Below are 24,500 nucleotides of genomic sequence, written 5' to 3'. Positions count from 1 at the left end.
TCAGCGGGGAGCCTGCTTCCCTTCCTCTCTCTCTGCCTGCCTCTCTGCCTATTTGTGATCTCTCTCTGTCAAATAAATAAATAAAATCTTAAAAAAAAAAAAATGTGGAGAACCTAAATGACCAACAGTGAGACTCATTAAGTGTCCATTCAACCAAATACTATGCAGCCAGTTAAAATTAGATTTAAGAATAATTTTTTTTTTTTTGCTTTCAATTTTTTTTTAAAGATTTTACTTATTTATTTGACAGAGATCACAAGTAGGCAGAGAGGCAGGCAGAGGGGATGGGGGGAAGCAGGCTCCCTGCCAAGCAGAGAGCCCGATGCAAGGCTCGATCCCAGGACCCTGGGATCATGACCTGCGCCGAAGGCAGAGCCACCCAGGTACCCCTCAATTTTTTTTATCATGATAAATATACTCTTTAATCCTTATTACCTGTTTCACCTATCCCTCCACACACCTCCCCTCTGGTAAGCATCAGTTTGTCCTCTGTAGTTAAGAGTCTGTTTCTTACTTGTCTCTCTCTCTCTTTTTTTGCCCCTCGGTCCAAGAATAAGTTTAATATAATTAGCATGTCAGCCTACTGACTTTTAAAAATTCCATAACTCACATTTTTTGCTTGTAATTTTTTTGAAAAAACCTGTAGAAGGAACACACAGTTCCCATGAATATTTTTTAAAATTATAAAATATGTAAAATAATAACAGTTTAGAGAACAATAAGATACATAAAATAAAATAGGAATATGACAGTACAAAGAATCTGTCTCTGTAACTTGGTGAGAAATCTCTATACATATACCATGTCACCTACTCCAGATAATGTACAACACTCCTTTCCCCTTTTCCACCTTCCACACCACTAACTTCTACTTTTATGGACACTTGTACTATGTATGTATATATTCCAAAGCAACCAGTACAATTGATTCATATGCTTTTAAGCGTTATGTAAATGACATCATGAATTTTAAGAATATGTTCTAGCTCTCTGTTTGAAGTTATTCTTCGGTGCTCTCAGGGACTGTTTGTGATTTCACTCACAGATAATTTATGTATAGGAGAGTATGTACCTTTCTAAGTTCATATATTACTAGCTATTGTTATGTTTTCTCATATAACAGTTTTAATTGGTTAATACTTATATTTAACAGTCATCTGTCTCATAGTTTATAGATTTCACAGATATTTTAGGCTAATGCAAATGATGAAAGTTCTACCTTTTCCTTTTCAATATCTGTATCTTTGATTTTATTTGATTTCCTTATTGCCCAGGCTGGGACTTTCATTATAATATTGAATAAGAGCAGTGGTTAAAGATAGCCCTTTTGGGGGATGCCTGGGTGACTCAGTCAATTAAGCATCTGCCTTTGGCTCAGGTCAGGATCCCATGGTCCTGGGATTGAGCCCTGCTTTTCTCTCTCCCTCTGCTGCTCCCCCTGCTTGAGTGCTTGTGCCTTCTCCTCTCTCTCTGTCAAATAAATTAAATCTTAAAAACAAACAAAAAGAACCCATTCTACTATTGAAACCATGAAAGTTTTCCTTATTTTTCCCTGCATTGTAAAGAGAATTAACAACCTAAAGAAAACAAAACAAGAAAAACCTTAAAAAAAAAAAAAGAAAGAAAAGATATGCCTTTTTGTCCCTCAGTTTAATGTTTTCACTTCAGAACTTTCACCATTTCACAGGATGTTTGCTCTGTAATGAAATGAGAGAGTTCTTCATTAACTGTTGATTTATTAATATTTAACATTTCTTTTGCATCATTTTTGATGTTATTTAAGAAAAGTATCCCCTTTACCTAAGTATTTAAATGTATTGGCGTACATATAGTATTTGATGATTTTTAAAATCTCTGTCTATAGTTATGCCCTCCTATTTTGGTTCCTTCTAATATGTGCTTATATCTTTTTTTCTTGACCTGTTTTGCTGGACATTTATTATTGTTTTTTTAATTTTTAATGTTTTTATAAACATATCATGTATTATTAGCCCCAGGGGTACAGGTCTGTGAATCGCCAGGTTTACACACTTCACAGTACTCACCATAGCACATACCCTCCCCAGTGTCCATAACCCCACCACCCTCTCCCTCCCCCCCTCCCCCCAACCCCCCTCAGTTTGTTTTGTGACATTAAGAGTCTCTTATGGTTTGTCTCCCTCCCAATCCCATCTTGTTTCATTTATTCTTTTCCTACTCCCCAAACCCCCCCACGTTGCATCTCTACTTCCTCATATCAGGGAGATCATATGATAGTTGTCTTTCTCTGCTTGACTTATTTCGCAAAGCATAATATCCTCTAATTTCATCCATGTCATCGCAAATGGCAATATTTCATTTCTTTTGATGGCTGCATAGTGTTCCATTGTATATATATACCACATCTTCTTTATCCATTCATCTGTTGATGGACATCTAGGTTCTTTCCACAGTTTGGCTGTTGTGGACATTGCTGCTATAAACATTCGGGTGCACGTGCCCCCTTTGGATCACTACGTTTGTATCCTTAGGGTAAATACCCAGTAGTGCAATTGCTGGGTCGTAAGGTAGCTCTATTTTCAACTTTCTGAGGAACCTCCATGCTGTTTTCCAGAGTGGTTGCACCAGCTTACATTCCCACCAACAGTGTAGGATGGTTCCCCTTTCTACTGGACATTTATTATTAATTTCAAAGACCTGATTTTTATGTTAATTATATCTTTTTAAAAATTCACTAATATTTGCTTTTGTCTTTGTTTCCTCAATTTACTTTAGGCTTAACTTACTTATTTTCAATCTTGACATTTTTCCTTTTTTTATTTTTCTAAAGATTATTTGAGAGAGAGAGAGTGCACAAATGTGAGTGCAGCAGGGGTGGGCATGGAGGGGAGCAGAGGGAGACAGAAAATCTCAAGCTGACTCCACATTGAGTGTGGAGCCCGACTGCAGTGCTCCATCTCATGACCCTGAGATCTCCATCTGAGCTAAAACCAAGAGTCAAACAGTTAACCCACTGCACCACCCATTCACCCTCTGACTTTTCTTTAAACAAGGGTATTCAGAGGTTGTTCGAGGTTATAACTTTTCATCTAAGGACTACTTTAAGTTGTATTCTCAAGTTTGGGTATATTGTATATTCATTTTTTGTTGACTATAAATAGCTTACAATTTCCATTATGATTTCCTCTTTTTCTTTTAAAATACATTATTTATGGGTATTTACCCCAGAGATACAGATGTAGTGAAAAGAAGGGCCATCTGTACCCCAATGTTCATAGCAGCAATGGCCACAGTCGCCAAACTGTGGAAAGAGCCAAGATGCCCTTCAACAGATGAATGGATAAAGAAGATATGGTCCATATATACAATGGAATATTATGCCTCCATCAGAAAAGATGAATACCCAAATTTTGTATCAATATAAATGGTTCTGGAGGAAATTATGCTCAGTGAAATAAGTCAAGCAGAGAGAGTCAGTTATCATATGGTTTCACTTGTGGAATGAAGGATAACACGGAGACATTGGGAGAGGGAGAGGAGAAGGCAGTTGGGGGAAATCGGAAGGGGAGATGAATCATAGACTGTGGACTCTGAGAAACAAACTGAGGGTTTTGGAGGGGAGGTGGGGTAGGTGGTTGGGTGAGCATGGTGGTGGGTATTAAGGAGGGCATGTATTGCATGGAGCACTGGGTGTGATGCATAAACAATGAATCTTGGAACACTGAAAAAATAAAATGAAATAAAATAAAATTCATCACATCATAACATAACATAACATAACATAACATAACATAACATAACATAACAAAAATTTAGGGGTGCCTGGGTGGCTCAGTCAGTTGGGTGTCTGCCTTTGCCTTTGGTCATGATCTCAGGGTCCTGGGATCAAGCCCCATGTCCAGCTCTCTGCTCGGCAGGGAGTTTGCTTCTCCCTCTCCCTCTGTACTCAGGATCCTCTTTCTCTCTCATTCTCTCTCAAAAGAATAGATAAAATCTTTTTAAAAACTTTAAAAATACATTTAATTTTTATACAGTTCTTTTAAAAAGATTTTATTTATATGACAGACAGAGATCGCAAATAGGCAGAAAGACAGGCAGAGAGAGAAGGGGAAGCAGGCTTCAGCTGAGCAGAGAGCCTGATGCAGGGCTCAATCCCAGGACTCTGGGATCATGACCTGAGCCAAAGGCAAAGACTTTAACCCACTGAGCCTCCCAGGTGCCCCAAAAAATACATTTTATTTTTTTAAATGTTCAGTTTTTCTTATTGTATTTTTTAATTTTATTGAATGTGATTAACATACAGTTTTACATTAATTTCAGGTGTGCAGTATAATGATTTAATAATTCTATACAGGGACAGCAGGGTGGTTTAGTCAGTTTAGCATTTGACTTTTGATTTCAGCTCAGGTCATGATCTCAGGATCATGAGATGGAGCCCCACGTCTGGACTTCGCACTCAGCAGGTCTTCTCTCTCTCCCTGTCCTTCTGCCCCTCCCCCCAAGTCATGTGCACACATACATGCTCTCTCTCTCTCACCAAAACAAATGTTTTTTAAAAATAATAATTCTATACATTACTCAGTGCTCATCACAATAATGTACTCCTTTTGGGGGGGTGCAGCAGACGTAGATGTTAGAGTGAAATTTATGCTATAAATGCTTGTATAATAACTAACTACATCACAAGGAACTGGGAAAAGAAGAAACTTGGCTGAAACTTAGTAGAGGAAGGAAATAACAAAAATCAGAAATAAATGAGATAGAAACCAGAATAACAATAACAATATTAAAACTAATGGCCATTAAAAAAATAATAAAATTGGGGCACCTGGGTGGCTCAGTGGGTTAAGCCGCTGCCTTCGGCTCAGGTCATGATCTCAGGATCCTGGGATCGAGTCCCACATCGGGCTCTCTGCTCAGCAGGAAGCCTGCTTCCCTTCCCCTCTCTCTGCCTGCCTCTCTGCCTACTTGTGATCTCTCTCTGTCAAATAAAAAAAAAATAAAAATAAAAAAATAAAAAATAATAAAATTGGTAATGCTTTAACTACATTTGCTAAGACAAAAAAAGAAGACTCAAAAACCAAAATGAGAAACAGAAGAGAAAATAAGACAACAGATAACCACAGAAATACATAGTGTGATAACAGATTACTGTAAATAATTATATACTAACAAATCAAATGGCTTAGGGGAAATAAAAACAAATAATTCCTAAAACCTCACAAGTTACCAAGATTGAATCATGAAACTTGAATCCAAAAAGTAGGAAATCTTCTTAGACCAATGAAAGAAATGGAAGAATGAAAGTAGAATTAAAAATTTTAAAAATCTCCCAGCACAGAAAAACCCAAGACTATAATGGCTTCATTGGTGAATTCTACCAAACTATCTATCTATCTATCTATTTTAAAGATTTTTATTTATTTATTTGACACAGAGAGACACACAGCAAGAGAGGAGCAGAAGCAGGGTGAGTGGGAGAGGGAGAAGCAAGTTTCCTGCCAAGCAGGGAGCCCAATGGCAGGGCTCGATCCCAGGACCTTGGGATCATGACCTGAGATAAAGGCAGACACTTAACCACTGAGCCACCCAGGCATCCCTCTACCAAACGTTTTAAATAATGACAATCTTTATCAAAATCTTACAAATAATAGAATAGAGGATATGCATTCAAAATCATTCTGTGAGGCCACCATCACCCTGATACCAAAGCAGGAAAGAAACAATACAAGAACAAAAAAGTCTGATATAAGTATTGTGACACCACCTTTTTTTTCTACATCATTTGCATGACATCTGTTTCTCCACCCCCTCACTTTCAATCTTCAGGTGTCTTTAAATCTAAAATGAGTCTCTTATAGACAACATATAGATGGATTTTGGTTTTTATCCATTCTGACACCCTGTGTCTTTTGATTAGAGTGTTTAGTGCATTTACATTCAAAGTAAGCGTTGATAAATACATATTTATTCCCATTTTATTACTTGTTGTTGTTTCTGGTGATTTTCTCTGATTCTTTCTTTGTCATTTTTGGTCTCTCCTTTGCACTCCGAGTCTTTATTCTTTTCTGCAGGGCTGGTTAAATGGTCACTAACTCCTTTAGTTTTTTGTTTAGGATACTCTTTATCTCTCCTTCTATTCTAAATCACAGCTTTGGGGATAGAGTATTCTCAGCTGCAGATTTATCTCATTCAGCTCTTTGAATATATCATGTTAAACCCTTCTGCTTGCCAAGTTTCTGTTGAGAAATCTTCAGCTAGCCTTATGGATTTTCCCTTGTAAGTTAAGGGCTTCTTTTGTCTTGCTGCTTTTAAGATTTTCTTCTTTGCCACTATATTTTGCAAATGTAATTACAGTGTATCTTGGTGTTGGCCTACTTTTACTGATTCTGTTGGAAGATCTCTGTGCCTTCTGGATCTGGATGTCTTTTTCCTTCCCCAAATTAGGTAAGTTTTCTGCTATTCTTTCTTTCTTTTTTTTTTCCTTCTGTTCTTGAAATAAATTTTCTGTTCCTTTTCTCACTCTTCTTCTGGGGCTCCTTTAATACAAACGTTACTGCATTTGTTGGAGTCACTGAGTTTCCTATGTCTTTTCTCATGTGGCATAATTCTTCTTTCTCTCTTTTGTTCCACTTCATTATTTTCCATTACTCTGTTTCTTCAGTCTGCTGTTCATTGCATCAGCCTGTTCCCAATTTTGTTTATTGCATTCTTCATCTCTAATTGATTCTTTTTTAACTCTTTTATCTCTCTGGTAAGGGTCTCACTGATGTCTTCTATTGTTTTCTCAAACCCAGTGAGTAACCTTATGATTGTTGCTTTAAGTTCTCCATCAGACCAATTACTTATATTTGTGTCTTCTAGATCTCTGGCCCTGGCCTTATTACCTTGTTCTTTCATTAAATTTCTCTTACCATGGCATTTTGTCTAATCTCTGCCTTCTTCTCTGTGTTAGAAAAGCTGGTTATGTCTCCTGCTCCTGAGAGTAATGGCCTTATGAAGAAGAGGCCATGTCGTGCCCAGGCCTGGTGCTTCAGGGAATGTCTCTGATGTGTGCTGTGTTTGCTCTGCTCTTGTGTTTTGGCTGCTCTGTCCTTCAGACCAGTGGTCTGCAAAGCCTCTCCTGGCTTGAATGTGGCAAGTTTTAACCAGGTGTACTCTAGTCTGCTTGTGAAATAAGACCTGACACCAACTCCACCAGAACTGAGGCCCTGCAGAACTCTGGTCAGGAGATGTGGTGTAAGTAGGGGTTTGTGCTGGATTTGGGGGGAGAGGCCCACTGCACTGGGACTGAGATAAGCTTGACTGAGAAGGGCAGTCCCGCCTAAGCACAGGGGGGTGGAGCTTTATGTAAGCAAGTTAGGCAACCAGTGTAAACCTTGTGCTGCTTGCCATAGTTGGTTCAGTTATGCTAAGGGGTTCTGCTTCCGTCTTCAACCGACTCTAGAATAATATTTAATGGCATGATAAAGTATGTTCATAGTGATTGTGATATCTAAAATATATGGTGTATATTTTATGCCAAGCACCTTTCTAAGTGTTTGTATTAACTCAGTTGATCCTCATAACAGTCTTATAAGGAGAAAATATTGTTACCTTCATTTTAAAGGTGAATAAACTGAGGCTCAGAGCATTTAAGTAGCTTTCCTAAACTTAGATATCTGCTAAGAGCAGAACTAGAATTCAGACCCAGGCAGTTTGCCTCCAGAGCCCTTACTAAAGCATTATTACATGAAAAAATACCAAAGAAAAATTGCTATAAAGTTTCTCATGGAACTGATTAATCAAAGTGCTTTTAATCTAGGAAAGAAAATGTGTTAAAGATACCCAATCAGATTTTGACAAAACAGAATTGGTAGAGGGGAGAGACAACTTATCCTACCAGCTATCAAAATATACTAGAAAATATAGTAATTTTTAAAATACTGTATTGGGGGCACTTAGGTGGCACAGTCAGTTAAGCATTTGACTTTTGGTTTTGGCTCAGGTTGTGATCCAGGATCATGATATCAAGCCCTGCATCAGGCTTCAGGCTCAGCATGGAGTCTGCTTAAGAGTCTCTCTCCCTCTGCCCCTACCCCCACCCCACTCTTATGCATTCGTGAGTGCTCTCTCTCTCAAATAAATAAATAACAATTTTTTTTAAAAGATTTTATTCATTCACTTGACAGACAGAGATCACAAGTAGGCAGAGAGGCAGGCAGAGAGAGAGAGCGGGGAAAGCAGGCTCCCTGTCGAGCAGAGAGCCAGACGTGGGGCTCGATCCCAGGACCCTGGGATCATGACCCGAACCGAATGCAGAGGCTTTAACCCACTGAGCCACCCAGGTGCCCCAACAATTTTTTTTTTTAAATAACCATATTGTAGGGGCACGCATTTGCCTTCAGCTTAGGTTGTAATCCCAGGCTCCTGGGATTGAGCCCCGCATTGGGCTCCTTGCTCATCAGGGAGCCTGCTTCTCTCTCCCTCTGCTGCTCCCCCTGCTTACTCTCCTCTCCCTCTGCTGCCCCCCACATGTTCTCTCTGTCTGTCAAATAAATAAAAGTCTTGAAAAAAAAAATCATATTTTATTAGAAATAGGGAAGGGGCACCTGGGTGGCTTAGTGGGTTAAAGCCTCTGCCTTCGGCTTATGTCATGATCTCAGGGTCCTGGGATCGAGCCCGACATCGGGCTCTCTGCTCAGCGGGGAGCCTGCTTCCCTCTCCCTCTCTCTGCCTGCCTCTCTGCCTACTTATGATCTCTGTCTGTCAAATAAATAAATAAAATTTTAAAAAAAAGAAATAGGGAAGGAATAGAGAAGAAAATGAGAAGAGTATGCCACTTTTTATGTTTACAGGGAGGAGGCTGAATGGATACACCTAAATAATAAGAGGAATTATTATTTATCAGGGATTTACAGGTGATTTTTCAGGTTACCTACAGTGAACATTTTTAAATCACATAGTATTAGGCAGTTTCTTTTCAATGCTTTAAAACTTTAGGTTTTAACAATATTTTATTAGTGCAGTATATTGCTATTTAGTTTTATGCATAGGCTGCCCTGCAGTTTCTGAATTGCTTGGTGTACAAAATGTGTCTGTAGATATATATACACACATATATTAACTGTGGGGCATCCTGATCAGATGAGGGGCCAGTGGCATAAGCAGTAAAAGATTTCACCCAAGACAGAACAAAAGAGCTAGAAGTTTATTAAATGCACTGCAAGGGAACGGCGGGCAGGACAGCAAAGGAGAGACTGTCTGCAACAAGGCAGTGTTGAGGGACCAATTACAGCGCAGAGTGAGGAATTAGGGGAATGTATTGAATTTTCCCTTTTTTGGTTAACTGTGCCTGGTTTTATGTAGCACTTCGGTTAGTTATGGCCTCTGGCTGTTTCAAGGTGGGTCACTTAATGAGCCTGTTTACATCAGCTTGGTAGTCACTGTGGGCCCTTTCATCTTGCTCAGGTTCCATTGCTCAAACCTGTTGCCTAAAAGCAGCTTCTACATTTATATTTATATTTATCCTTATACCTGTATTTATATAATACTTGTGTGTGTGTGTGTGTGTGTGTGTGTGTATTTTATGTATTCGTTCATTTATTTAGGTCTTGTATTAACCAATCACACAGAATCACCAATTCAGTCCTTTATGGTAAACATGGAGAAAAGATGATGGGGTAATAATCTTCTAGCCTACTGTTGAAGAGAAGAATTTCAGAATCTCTGACTTATTTTGAAAACCCAAACGTTTATTGATGGTGTTAAGAAAGCTATTGAATTTTATGTATGTAGCTTCTGTGTGATCATATTACTAAACTTTATTATAAGTTGTAATAGTTTTTCAGTTGATTCTCTTGGATTCTCTAGGTATATAATCATTTCATTTACAGATAATGATAACTTTTTGCCACAATACTTATGGTCTGTATGTTATATAACATCCCCCAAAATGGAATAGTTGTTTAAAAAATGAGTAGTTCTTAAAATAACATGGAAATATGAGTCCTACATATCATGAAGTGAAAAAACAGAGTTACATAGTCCTATCCTAGGTATGGGATAATCCAGTCTTTATTTTAAAAAATAAAGCAAACACTACATAGAGAGCTTGATTTGAGAAGACTACTCTTTCCCTCAAAATTTCTGTACTAATTTAGGTACCTGTCTTAGTTTGCTTGGGCTGCCATAACAAAAAAGCATAGACTTGATGGCTTAAAGCCCAGTCTAAAGGCTGGGGAGTCTAAGATCAAGGTGCCAGCTGATTCAATTTCTGGTGTGAGCTCTCTTCCTGGCTTGCAGAAGCCAACTCCTTACTGTTTCCTCCCATGGCAGGGAGGGAGAGAAAGAGAGGGAGAAAGAGAGAGAGAGAGTGGAAGTGACTGAGAATGAGAATGATCTCTCTTCCGGTTCTTACAAGACCACAGTCCTATCAGGTTAGGGCTCCACCCTTATGTCTTCATTTAAATTTAACCTTAATTACTTCCTAAAGACTCTAGCCAGATAGAGTTACACTGAGGGTTAGGGCTTCAACATGACTGGGGTAGGGGGAGAAGGCGTGCACAATTCAGTTCAGAGCAGTGCCTAATTTTTTTCCCCTGATCTCTTCAGAAATCCTATATTTAATTTTATTTCAGACAGAACCAGTTTTATTATTTCTTATGACATTCTTAAAAGACTTGTTACTTTACAGTGTATCATAGAAATTTTATCTCAGTTTAACTTCATGAATCATTTCTTCTTAGACACAAAATCGAATGAAGCTAATGGCCGACAACTATGAGGATGACCACTTCAAATCATCCCATTCCAATCAAACCAATCATAAACCCTCCCCAGACCAGGTAAGACTGTTCGTGAATGTTTTATAAAAACAAATGTGCTTTTATTTTCATGTATCTTATACTAGCATGTTATAAATGCCAGAGCATAAGTTAGAAAAATAGAAATAAATAATTTCTGAAATCTCCTTCACTCATGTTTTTAAACACAGATTTAATTTCTGTGCAGGAAGATGGTGGTAGATGATTCTGAATATTTTAAGAGATACTCAAAAGATTTGAGGACCATAAGGAATCCTTGAATTAGTTGAGAAAAATATTAATCTCAGAAATACATACTAATTTGTAAATTTCCTGCTTTTCTTATTAAAACAGTGCCTTATTAAAAAAAAAAAAAGACTTTCCTTGTGAGCTCAGTAAGACACAATTCTGTTTAGAGATTACTGTTGTTTAATTGCAGATTTTTAAATCTCTCATCATCACCTATTGTAAAGAGTAAAAATTTTTTCTCTCCCATTTCCTTGGTTGATTCCTCAAGTATATGTTATTCTCAGGGAAAATTGTTGCCTTCAGCTTCTCATCAATGCAAAAGAGGCATTGATAAGTCTGAAGGGAACCATACTCAACTCCAGACTTTTGGAAGAAGGGAACTCTCCCAAGATCTTGAAAATGATGGATGGGGGAGAGTGGTGAACAGATTACCTCATATCCCATTGCCAAAAATCAGATTTCAACATCTCCATCACACTCAATCTTAAAATATATAGCTGAAGGGAAAAAAATAATAGTTAAGTAATTACATCCATATGACTTAAAGAGCCAAGGGAAACTCCCCCACTAAACATCTCCATTGAATGATAGCCGTGACATTGTCTTAGATGAAGAAATATTGCAGATGAAAACATCAATAATACCCAAATTACAATTTCTTCTAGGATTCAGAAGATACAGTCACAGTATGATGACATTTACTAAGCCAGTTGAGGCTAGTCTTATATTTTAGAGGGAAAACAATACCAATCTTAATGTAGGCAGAATGCGGAACTGTCTGCCTGATGTCAGCCGTCTTTCTTTGCCAAGAAATGATTTTGCTATCTCTGCCTGTTCTTGAGAGCCAGAATTAAATTTATGCCAGTGTATATAAGATGAGTACTAGATCCTTTCTTTGAAACAGGTTTCGATCATGAATAAATAAAAGAAATTGGATGCCTGAGAGTAGTGAGAAGAAAACAGAAATGAGGAAAGTTTAAAGAAAAGGCAAAAATAAAGAAATCCTCCAACCTGATAATGCCCAGATCCAGCCCTGGGATAGACACAGTGTCTTGGAAGGGTAGGAAAGTAGAAGTGTAATGACAAACTAATTACTAATTTGGATAGGTTAGGGAATTTAGGAAGTTAGAACCTAATATAAAAGGAGTCAGGAAATTAAAGACCATTTTCTTCTACTACATTATGCTTATGTCTTTGTTTTAAATACTAACCAACTCTTTTTCATTCCCATGCTGCCCTGGGGCATTGTTCCCTTTGTCATCTCTCTCCCCTAGGATGAGGAGGAGGGTATATGGGCATAGCCAATCAGATGCTCTTAGTTCAGCCATTTTGTTCAGAACGGTGAGAAACACCTTTCCTTAACTATAGAAATGTTTTTTGTTTGTTTGCTTTCAATTTTTTTTTTTTTACACAATCATTCTCACATCTTATTTCCCTGTAATTCATGAAGTTGTTTGATGTGCTTTCTGTTTTCTCATTTTCACATGATTCCTGTGTGTATTGCTTTGCTTCTGACATAGTGGGATTGGGTTTTGTGGGTTTTTTTTTTTCTTTTTGTGTGTTAATAGTCACTTTTATAATTTCTTTTTATACATTTTTGGGAGAACTTCCAGGGCATATAATTAAATTTCTCCTGTTGTGATTTTATTAATAAACTACCTTATCTAGTGTGATTTTACAGTGTCCTGGTAAGGTTTATAGTGACTTACATCAAACTGGAACTAGAAAATTGATCAAATACTCTGCCAGTAGGTTTGGGATATACTTTTTATGATAATTAATTATAAATATATGTCTTTAAAAAAACTGTACTGTGAACTAAAACCTTTTGTTTCTGTCTGTAAAAGGATGCTCTGAATTCTCAGGGTCAGTGGTTCTTATAAAGTGCCTACCAAGGACATTCCCCTAGAGCTTTGACATTACTCTCAAACTGTCCTTAAAAATAAGAAGTAAAGAAGTAAAGAAGTAAAGGAAGACCTTTTAAAGTCGGTTTAAAGAATTCTTTTTCCTCTCTTTTATTGATTGCTGCTGTATTAAACAGTTGCCAGGACACTGTCTAGATTCTCCTTTCCAGGCCAATTGGCTGGAAGATATAGTCCAGCTGTGGCAGTATCTCCCTTTGATCTGATGCCCTGGAGGTTTGACTAAGGAAATCCTTTTCTTAGAAAAAATAATAATTACAATTAATAAGTTCACACATATTGGTGGCCTTGCACTCCCTGGATTCACTGCCCTTGCTTATTGGTGATCTCACTCTTTTGGAGTCCATTCTGTCTGAAAAGTCTGTGTCTTGGTGTTACACTTCTTAAAATGATGAGGACATGTGTAGACCTCTCACTAGCAAACACAGCCAAGAAGGATGATGAGGTAAGTTGTGGAAAGGGGCATATACTGTGAAGATGGGAACCTCTCCAAATGACTTTATCCTGAGGGTGTACAAGGCAAAATGTGTACCAGCCAAAAACCTCATTGGGTTAGTGTGTTGCATGCCAGGCAAAGCTAAAGCTGAGAAAATTCATGTGCTAATTCTCTTTATCTATACTGCCCCCTGCAAGGGTATTTGTTTGTCATCATGAAGGATGTGGGGGCCATCCAGTAGTTGAATATAGAATACCAGTCCACTCCCTCTAAATCAATCTGCCTTGTCTATTTTGGCAGAATATAGGAGCTTCTTGGCATGCCTTAGCAGGAAGCACGTCCCTGATGTATATGAATAGGATTGTATTGGTTGAATACCCTTTTTCCAGCCAATCAGAAGAGACAAGTTAGTATTACAGGAAAGAAGGGCCATTGATAACTTCACCAGGAGACTGAAAGACAAACAAACCTACACATAGACTTATTCCTAAAGTCTCCATTTTATTTTCTCTTCTTCCCTAATAGAATAGCTCCTAGTAAGAGTTCAGATGCTATTGATTTTGTTGTTGTTTTTTTTTTAATTATTGCACTGTTGAGCTTATTGCACTAAAATATTAATTGCCAGTGGTTTAACAGTACAGTTGCAATTATCTGGCCGTAACTGGAGTTTCTATGATATGCTATTACAAATTTTTAAAAATGTCTTAAAACATTTTATGTTTATATATATATCTATAAATGTCATAATATCATAAGGGTTTTACCTAAAGAAATTCATGAGTGATCCCTAGAACATTACAGAAGTCTTGACTTGATCTCAGTTTTCTTCACTTGTTTTCTTCACTTGTTTTCTTGCTAATTCTAGAGAACAGATTTTCTTAACAAAGGTTCGGACTTTTGAAATCGATGATTTCCCTTTCCAAACTTAAGAATGTGAATAATGCTTTACACCTAAAACATTTTATAAAACACGGTATATATGTCAGCAAAGCATGAGTCTTACTAGGTATAATCAGTAATCAGACAGGGAGAGAATCAGAAGTAGAGACCTGAAAGGGGTCTAGGCAATTTCACAAGAAGTGGTAGAACATAACAGTTAAGAGTGGAGGCTTTGGAGTAGAATGCCTCTGGTCAGATCCTACCACCACCATGTATTAGCTTGTGACTTTGGACAAGGTATTTAATCTCCCCGCACTTCAGTTTCTTCATCTTTCAAATGGAGGTTGTTGTGAGAAGCAGATGAGTTGTTAGAGGCATAAACTCTGGAGCCAGACTGCACAGCTTTGCATCTAGACTCCTCCACTTTCTTTGTGGCCTGGGGAAATTAACTTATTCTTTGAACGCCACTTTTTCTATAATAAGAGATTATTTTATTTATTTGTTTTTATTTATTTATTTATTTATTTATTTATTTATTTATTTTGAGAGGAAGGGAGAGAGAAGAGGGGAGAGTGAGGGGTAGAGGGAGATGGAGAGAGTTAATTAACAGGCTTCATACTCGGTGCAGTGCCCGACATGGAACGGGATCTCACAACCAGGAGATCCTGACCTGAGCTGAAATCAAGAGTCAGACACTTAAGCAACGGGCCACCCAGGTGCCCCGGTAAAAATGGTTTTATTACTGGCCTATTTTGTAGGGTTGTTGGACTGATTATTAAGTTAATGTATGTAAAATGAATTGAACAGCGCTTTCCACCATGTACTCTGTTTATGTTATTATATTTGTTGTTGCTGTTGTCATCATTAACTTGAATCCATCTCTAGGAAGTAGTCAGTGTTCAGTAAGTGTTAATTAACCATTTTTATTAATGTCTAGTCAGTGCTCTCATTCTGTAGGTAAGGGTGCAAATAAATAAATAAATAAATAAAATAAAAGGATTTAGATGTGATGTTAAGGACCCCGGGCCTTTCTGTGCTCTGGAAAGAGGAGCTCATAGCTGACAGTGAAAGAGATAATCTAAGACATATTAGTGATTATATCTCCCTTTTCATCACCAAAAATGTAATCTCTTATATCCTGAGGAATTTTTCCCCTTGAGAAAACACCTTTAATTTTTCTATAAAAGAAATTCATTCATTGGAACTTTCTTTGAATTTGCTGTCATTACCCTCTGGAGACATAAAGAATAAAGCAAGTGTTACCTTCAGTTAGAAAGCATGAGAGTCCCTTCTCTCTCCCCTCAACCTATAGAGAATCCATGTGAAATGTGTCCCCGCTACTGACTATCCACTTAATTTGTGTTTTCTTTCTTGTTGTTCCCTGAGAGTAGAATGTAGGCCCTGTGGGGACAGGGACTTTAATATGTTTGCTTTTGTATTTCTATTATCTAAGATAATGACTAGTATGCAATAGGCCCTCAGCAAGTATATATTGAATTAATTAACTTCTGAATTCATGAAGTCCAGAGAAGAAACAGTAAAGTTTACATTGAAACCAAGAGCATAGAATTAGCTGTTACCTTTAATATCAGCATTACTAGTACAAAAAAGGAAAATTTTGAAAGGGGAGATAGGAAAAATATCTATAAACAAAGACTTATAGAGAGAAATGTTAAGAATTTAAAGGAAAGTCATAATGAAGTCATAGAATCTGGTCCTATAATTTCATACTAAATAAAAAACAGTTGAGTATAATTTAGAAATCTTTTCTCCTTGAAAACTGAACATCCTTCAGTTTTCAGTTTAATTTAGTGTAATTTAGTTAAATTTAATTTAATTTAGTATAAATTAGTTTTAATTTATAAGTTAATAAATTAATTTAAATTAGTATAAATTTAGTATAATTTAATTTCGGTATAATTTAGAAATCTCCTTGATTTCTAAATTGAAAACTGAACTTGAAAACTGAACATCCTTCAGTAGAAAACAGTTTTCTACTTGAAAACTGAATATCCTTCAGGTGGAAACTTTTCTCCAAATAACCTGTAGTTCATAGCCATCAAGAATAGCCCACAGCATACTAGGCCATACCATGGCCATGTGCTCTTTGTGGACCTCATTCTGGGGAAGCGCTTTGTGTAAACTGGCACCAGACTCCTTTACTTGTCAAAAAGCTTAGCAGTTGGCCTTGTTATAAAACCATCCCACTAAAACCTAGATATGAGTTGAATGACTATTAGATCAGCTCTATAGCCTCTCAAAACATGATTTGAACAAGCAGGTTATGAAACTTTTCTTTTTTAATTAGAGATGATATCAGTGTTAAGACAAGCTTTTAAGACAAATGTTTTAAAACAAGTGTGTCTTTCTTAGGCATTTCCTTTTCCTCATTGTCTGTCCTAATTGAGTTGTCCACAGAATCTCCTTCTTATCAGTTTGAACCATCCTGAAAGTATTCTCTTGGTTAGTACTACAGTGGAGAGCTCTTAAATCTCTAGAGAATGTATCTCTAGAAGAGAGGTATTAGATTAAGATGTTACAGAATTTTGGGGGTAGTGCATTAGAATATTTTGTCAGTGTGGTCCAAATTGTTTATTGGATCAACTGTTTAAACAGTTTGGACAATACCAGGATCAGTTTTTGACATAACAGCCAAGAAAGAATTTGACCTTGTATTTTCAGAAGTGGATCAGAGAGTTTAGCAAGATGCTTCTTTCCTAAAAAACTTGGTAAGACCAATAGAATTAAGGAAGTAGGAAAATCCTAGTTGCAGGAAAAGGTAACATTTGTTAAACACTATGGGCCAGACACTTTCATATCTCTTATCCCCTAATTAATTTTCACAACCACTCTGAGAACATGTTTATCAGTGAGGAAACAGTTCATAGAAGTTAAGTAATTTTCCAAGATTATACGGGTAACAAGCGGCAGACATTTTAACCCAAGACTGACATCATATTCCCATGCCCTTTCCACTATACCATAATTTAAAGAGAAGGAATATTCTACTTTACAGTTCTTCAGACATAATAAGACACTTGGTAGAAGTATGTTGAATTGAATTGTATTCCTGTGTACGAAAATAACAAAACTGCCTTTGCCAGTAAGGGATTTTCCTTATAATAAAGGAACCTATTTCCTTATAATAAAGGACTTCACTTCACTGATTTTTTTAAAAATAAATATAACTATCCAAGAATCTGGTGACAAATTTAGAACTATAGAGATTAAGAAGGGACAAGAAGTGGACCTTGGAGGTTGGATAAAGTTTGGGTGGATGGACGAGGAAAGAAGAAGAATTTTAATGGGAACCACCTTGAAGGAAGGCCCTAAGAAGGAGAAGGGGACAGTGCAGAAACCAGCCATGCTAGGACAAAGGATGTCATTGTCCTTTTATTTTTTCATTGTTTCGTCCTACCCATATTTCTGTCTTAATATAGGGTACCCATGATTCAAATAGAAAAACTACAAATATGTTTCACAAGAACAGTTTTATATTGAACTTTACAAAATATTAAAATAGCAGTCAGGGGGCACCTAGGTGGCTCAGTCATTAAGCCTCTGCCTTCGGCCCAGGTCATGATCCCAGGGTCCTGGGATCAAGCTCCGCATTGTGCTCCCTGCTTCACAGGAAGCCTGCTCCTCCCTCTCCCATTCCCCTGCTTGTGTTCTCTCTCTCACTCTCTCTCTGTCAAAAAAACAAATAAAATCTTTTAATTAATTAATTAATCTGATTAAATACCAGTCAGCTTCCCCTGAACGTTGTCTGAACCTGTGTTCTTAGTTCCTCTTAATCTACTTCTGATGCTGTAGGGTCCTAGTCAGAATGTGGTCTTTGGACCAGATTGGTTCCGAACATCTGTGTACCTACTTTATTCATTTGTAAAATGGGAATAGTAATATACCAACCTCATAGGGTTGTTGGATGACTAAATGATATAATACAAAACCTTTAAAACATTGTATATTGTGGTTGCTTAATGTTAATTATTTATGTCTGCAACATGAAGACACATTGACAATTTATAGCATGATGCTCACCTCCCTTCCCTTTCTGCCTCCCTCCCTCTCTTCATGCATTCTCTTTCTTCCTCTTGGTTCTCTTGTTCCTTTAAATAGGAGGATTGGGTGGGAATTCATTAATAGTTACCGTTGGATTCAAGGTGTTCTTCTATCACCTAAACGCCAGTTAAGTAGTATTTCCAGTATACTCGCCTAAGAAATGCACAAATTAAGTTACGGTATTCTATGAGTTTTGACAAATGTATATGCGTATACTTGTGTAACCTAAACCCCTAGTGAGATACAGAAAGGGGTTAGCAAATTAAGCATCACACAGTAAGGGTGCCTGGGTGGTTCAGTTGGTTGAGTGTCTGACTCTTGATCTCGGTTCAGGTCTTGATCTCACAGTTGTGAGTTCAAGCCCTGCATTGGGCTCCACACTGGGCATGGAGCCTACTTAAAAAAAAAAAAAAAGTCATGTAGTAAATATTTTGGTCTCTGTAGCAACTACTGACGTCTGCCCCTGTAGTGGAAAAGCATCAGTGGAAAATAAATAATTAAATAAGAATGGCCCTGTCCCAATAAAACTTTATTTATAGTCACTAAGATTTGAATGTCATAGAATTTTCATGTATCATGAAATAGTTTTTCCCAACCATTAAAAAATGCAAAAATTGGGGCGCCTGGGTGGCTCAGTGGGTTAAGCCGCTGCCTTTGGCTCAGGTCATGATCTCAGGGTCCTGGGATCGAGCCCGCATCGGGCTCTCTGCTCGGCGGGGAGCCTGCTTCCTCCTCTCTCTCTCTGCCTGCCTCTCTGCCTGCTTGTGATCTCTCTCTGTCGAATAAATAAATAAAATCTTTAAAAAAAAAAAAAATGCAAAAATTGTTTTTTGCCAATAGGCTTACAAAAATGACAGCTGCCTAGATGTAGACCATTTGACTATTGTAGTTTACAGATGTTCTGATACAGAACATTACCATCTCCCAAGAAAAATTGTTCTTGCCTTTTTCCAGTCTGTACCTACTCTCACACCTAGAGGCAAACAGTTAATGTTTGTGCATTTGTTTGACGTAACTTAGTTTTCCTGTTTTAGAACCACATATAGATGGAATCATATAGTCTGTACTGTTGTGTAAGATTTCTTTTACTCAGCATAATACATTTAAAATTCATTCATTTTCTTGAATTAAAGACCTAAATGTGAGACCCGAAACCATAAAAATCCTAGAGGAGAGCACACGCTATAATTTCTCTGACATCGGATATACCAACATCTTTCTAGATATGTCTCCTGAGGCAAAGGAAACAAAAGCAAAAATAAACTATTGGGACTATATCAAAATTAAAAGCTTCTGCACAGCAAAGGAAACAACCAAAAAAACTAAAACACAACCTACTGAATGTGAGAAGATATTTGCAAATGATATATCTGATAAAGTGTTAGTATCCAAAATATGTAAAGAACTTATATATAACTCAACACCAAAAAAATAAATAAATAATAATACCATTAAAAATGGGCAGAAGACATGAATAGACATTTCTCCAAAGAAGACATCCAGATGGCCCACAGACACATGAAACAACATCACTCATTATCAGGAAAATGCAAATCAAAACTACAATGAGATACCATCTCACACCTGTCAGAATGGCCAAAATCAAAAGCTCAAGAAATCACAAGTGCTGATGAGGATGTGGGGGAAAAAAGGAAACCTAACCTAGTGCACTGTTGAGCATCCAACTCTTGATCTCAATTCAGGTCTTAATCTCAGTGTTGTGAGTCACCGTAGGCTCTTTTCATACTGAGCATGGAAAAAAATAGAACTATGATCCAATAATCACACTCCTGGGTATTTAGCCAGAAACACTAATTTGAAGGGATGTATGCACCCTTGTGTTTACTGCAGCATAATTTACAATGGCCAAATTATGGAAGCAGTCCAAATGTCCATCAATAGGTGAATGGATAAAAATTGTGTGTGTGTGTGTGTGTGTGTGTGTGTGTGTGTGTGTGTGTAAAATGGAATATTACTCAGCCATAAAAAAGAATGAAGTCTTGGGGCGCCTGGGTGGCTCAGTGGGTTAAAGCCACTGCCTTCAGCCCAGGTCATGATCCCAGGGTCCTGGGATCAAGCCCCGCGTCGGGCTCTCTGCTCAGCAGAGAGCTTGCTTCTCCCTCTCTCTCTCTGCCTGCCTCTCTCTGCCTACTGTGATCTCTGTCTGTCAAATAAATAAATAAAACCTTTAAAAAAAAAAAAAAAGAATGATCTATTAAAAAAAAAAAAAAGAAAGAAGTCTTAATTTAAAAAAAAAAAAAAAAAAGGAATGAAATCCAGCCATTGTTAACAACATGGATGGAACTAGAGAGTATAATGCTAAGCTAAATAAGCTAGTGAAAGAAAGACAGATACCATATGATATCACTCATATGTGTAATTTAAGAAACAAAACAAATGAGTAAAGGAGGAGAGAGAGATAAAAACCAAAACCAGACTCTTAACTATAGAGAGAACATGCTGATGGTCACCAGAGTGGAGATGGGTGGTGGATGGGTGAAATAGGTGAAGGAGATTAAGGGCACCCTTATCTTGATGTTCACTGAGTCGTATACAGAACTATTGAATCACTATATTGTATACCTGAAACTATTACAACACTGTTAGCTACACTGGAATTAAAATAAATTAATTTGTTTTCTTAATTGTAGAAGTTTATTCATTTTTATTGCTGAGTAGTAGTCCATTGTGTGATGACTGATCACAGTTCATTTGGACGTCTTGAATAATCTGGCTCATTTCCAGTTGGAGACAATTATGGATAAAGCTACTATGAACATTCTTATACATGTCTTTTGGTGGACATATGCTTTTATTTCTTTGGGTAACTACCTACAAATGGACTTGCCTTAGTATGATAGTTATATATTGAGTTTTATAAGAAACTGCTACTTTTTCAAAGTGATATTATAATTTTATGCTCCCACCAGCAACAAATGAGAGTTGTGGTTACTCCATATCCTTCTAAACATTTGATACTTTCCATCTTTTTAATTTTGACCATTTTTAGGGCTATGGAGAGGTATTTCATGGTGGTTTTCATTTTAATGCTGCCACTGGTTAGTGATGAACACTTTGTCATGTGTTGACTGGCTATTTGTATGACTTTCTGAAGTATCTGAAGAAAGTACTTCTGTCCTTTCTGAAGTATCTGCTCAAATGTGTGTTTTTAATTGGGTTTTATCTTATTAAGTTGTAGGCATTCTTTATATGGCCTAGATACCAGTCGTTTTTGAGATAAATATTGTGCAAATATTTTCTCCTAATCTGTGGCTTGTGTATTCAGTTATTTTAATGGTGTTTTTTCGTTATCAAAAGTCTTTAATTTATTCAAGTCTTATTTATCAGGTTTTTTTTAAAGATTTTATTTATTTATTTCTGGCTTCTAAGAAACTTTTGCATAACACATAGAGCTTAAATATTACCCTGGTTTTTTTTTTTCTCCTTTTTCCTTTATTGTTTTACTTCCACATTTAGTTCTATAATCCATCTCTAATTTTGGTGTATATTAAGTTAGGGGTCAAAGTTATTTTTTCCTGTACACCTTTGTAAAAAAAAAAAATCAAAGATGTAAATATGTATCTATGTTTGTGCCTTCTATTTTTTTCATTATTTAATTTGTTGATCTGTATTACCACACTGTCTTAACTACTGTAGTTTTGCAATGTGTTAAAGTCAGATAGTGTAAGTCTTTCAAATTGTTAAACTTTTTAAAGATGTTTTAGTGATTTCAGGTTGTTTGCATTTTCATATAAATTTCAGTTTGTCAGTTGCTTTTTTAAAAGATTTTATTTATTTGTTAGAAAGAGAGCGTAGCAGGAGGAATGGCAGGCAGAGGGAGAAACAGACTCCCTGCTGAGCAAGGAGCCAGATGTGAGACTCCGTCCCAGGACCCTGGGATCATGACCTGACCTGAAGGCAGACGCTTAACTGACTGAGCCTCCCAAGGGTGCCAGTTTGTAATTTTCTATGACAAATCCTGCAGGAGGGGTATTGAGATTGCATTGATTCTGTAAACCAATTTGGGGACAATTAACGTCTTACCACTATTAAGTCTTTAAAATCATGAACATACTTTTTCTCCATTTAATTAGATCTTCTTTGGGATGCCTGAGTGGCTCAATTGGTTAAACGTCTGCCTTCAGCTCAGGTCATGATCCCAGGGTTCTGGGATTATGTCCCGCATCGGGCTCCCTGCTCAGCAGGGTCTGCTTCTTCCCCTCTTGTTGCTGCTCCCCCGGTTTGTGCTCTCTCTCTCTCTGTCAAATAAATAAATAAAATCTTTTTTAAAAAATTAGATCTTTAACTTTTTTTAAACATTTTATTTGTTTATTTGACAGAGAGGGACCTATCACAAACAGGCAGAGAGGCAGGCGGGGTGGGGGGGGGTAGGGGGAGGGAAGCAGGCTCCCCGCTGAGCAGAGAGCCCAATGTGGGGCTCAATCCCAGGACCCTGAGATCATGACCTGAGCCAAAGGCAGAGGCTTAACCCACTGAGCCACCCAGGCGCCCCAGATCTTTAATAACTTTTATCTACAGTGTTTTATTTCAGTTGTTTGCTGCTAATATATAAAAATACAAGTACCTGGAAGTACCTTACAACATTGCCAACTTTTTTCCTAGTAGTTTTATTATTATTTAAAAATCTCTTCTCTTTTTCCTGTAGATTTGCAAAAGTGTCTAGTTTCGGATTTGGGAGTTTTTTCCTAGGTTGTATGGTTATTGATTTCTAGGTTGATTCCATTGTGATCAGAAAATATACTTTATATTATTTTAATATTTTACATTCTCTGAGGCTTATGTTTTGACCTAGAATATCATCCATTTTGGTGCACATACTTTATGCTCCTGAAAGGAATGGTATTGTTTAGCTGTTACATACAGTATTCTATAAATATCAGGTAGGTCCAGGTGGTTGATAAAGTTGTTCAGATATTCCATGACTTTACTAAAAAACTTATAGGGTGGGGGAGTCCAGTCTATTAGTTGCTGAGAAAGAAATACTAAGATCTTTGAGTATAATTGGAATTTTTCTATTCATCCTTAGAATTCTTCAATTTTTGCTTCATGTATTTGGAAGCTGTTATTATTTGCATAACCATTTATGAGTGTTTCATCCTCTTGCTAAACTTCTTGTCATTAGGAAATATCTTTACATCTAGGAATGCTGTCTTGAAATTATTTTACTAGTCTTAATAAGGAGCAATATAAAGTGACACTAGAGGTCATTTAAGTGTTGTCTGGCAAATAATAGGCATTCAATGAATATTTCTTGCATATTGACTTTCTCCAGCTTTAGTTTTTCTCAAGATTACTATTAACTATTTATGGTCTTTCATGGTTCCATACATATTTAAAGATTATTTATTTCTGTGGAAAATGTCTTTAGAAATTCAGTAAGGATTACATTGAATCCTAGATTAGATTACTTCATGTAATATGGACATTTTAACAATGTTAATTCTTCCATTCCATGAGCGTGGAATATCTTTCCATTTATTTGTATCTTCTGTGGTTTCTTTTATTAATATCTTACAGTATTCAGTATGCAGGTCTTATACCACCTTGGTTAAATTTGTTCCTAGGTATTTTATTCGTTTTGATGTAATTTTAAACAGGATGGGCTCCTTAATTTCTCTTTCTGATAGTTTATTATTAGTATATAAAAACACAAAAGGTTTTTGTGTATTGATTTTATATCCTACAACTTTCTATTCATTTATTAGCTGTAACAGTTTTTGGTACAGTCTTTAAGGTTCTCTGTATCTAATGTTATGTCATCTGCACATAGTGACAGGTTTACATCTTCCTTTCTGATTTGGATGGCTTTTATATCTTTTTCTTGCTCAATTGCTCTGGCTAGGACTTCCAATACTTTGCTGGAGAAGTGTGGTAAGAAGGGAGATGAGGGAAATTGGAAGGGGAGATGAACCATGAGAGACTATGGACTCTGAAAAACAATCTGAGGGTTTCGAAGGGGCGAGGGGGGTGGGAAGTTGGGTGAGCCTGGTGGTGGGTATTATAGAGGGCACGTATTGCTTGGAGCACTGGGTGTGGTGCATAAACAATAAATTCTGGTACACTGAAAAGAAATTTAAAAATTTTTTTAAAAATCACAAAAATTTTTAAAAAAATAGACATTCTTATTGTGTCCTGATCTTAGAGTAAGCACTCCCATTTTTTGGTCAT

General features: G+C 37.0%; 1 protein-coding gene across 2 annotated transcripts in view; it reads left to right on the top strand.

Moving 5' to 3' along the window:
- LOC111159681 (ELKS/RAB6-interacting/CAST family member 1) overlaps positions 1-24,500 on the top strand; it is a 510,890-nt gene that overhangs the window by 423,844 nt on the left and 62,546 nt on the right. Inside the window, exons 15-16 of one of the 2 annotated variants that reach the window (XM_022522254.1) lie at positions 10,707-10,805; positions 12,287-12,313. In XM_022522254.1, the coding sequence (XP_022377962.1) occupies positions 10,707-10,805; positions 12,287-12,313 (126 nt within the window). Of the gene's footprint in view, positions 1-10,706; positions 10,806-12,286; positions 12,314-24,500 lie in introns of those variants that run through there. The other variant, XM_022522253.1, reaches the window with a different exon arrangement.

This window comes from Enhydra lutris, unplaced genomic scaffold (assembly GCF_002288905.1).
Source record: "Enhydra lutris kenyoni isolate GAN:26980312 unplaced genomic scaffold, ASM228890v2 scaffoldscaffold69, whole genome shotgun sequence".
In the NCBI taxonomy this organism is placed as follows: Eukaryota; Metazoa; Chordata; class Mammalia; order Carnivora; family Mustelidae; genus Enhydra; species Enhydra lutris.
This window is presented reverse-complemented; position numbering and strand designations above follow the sequence as displayed.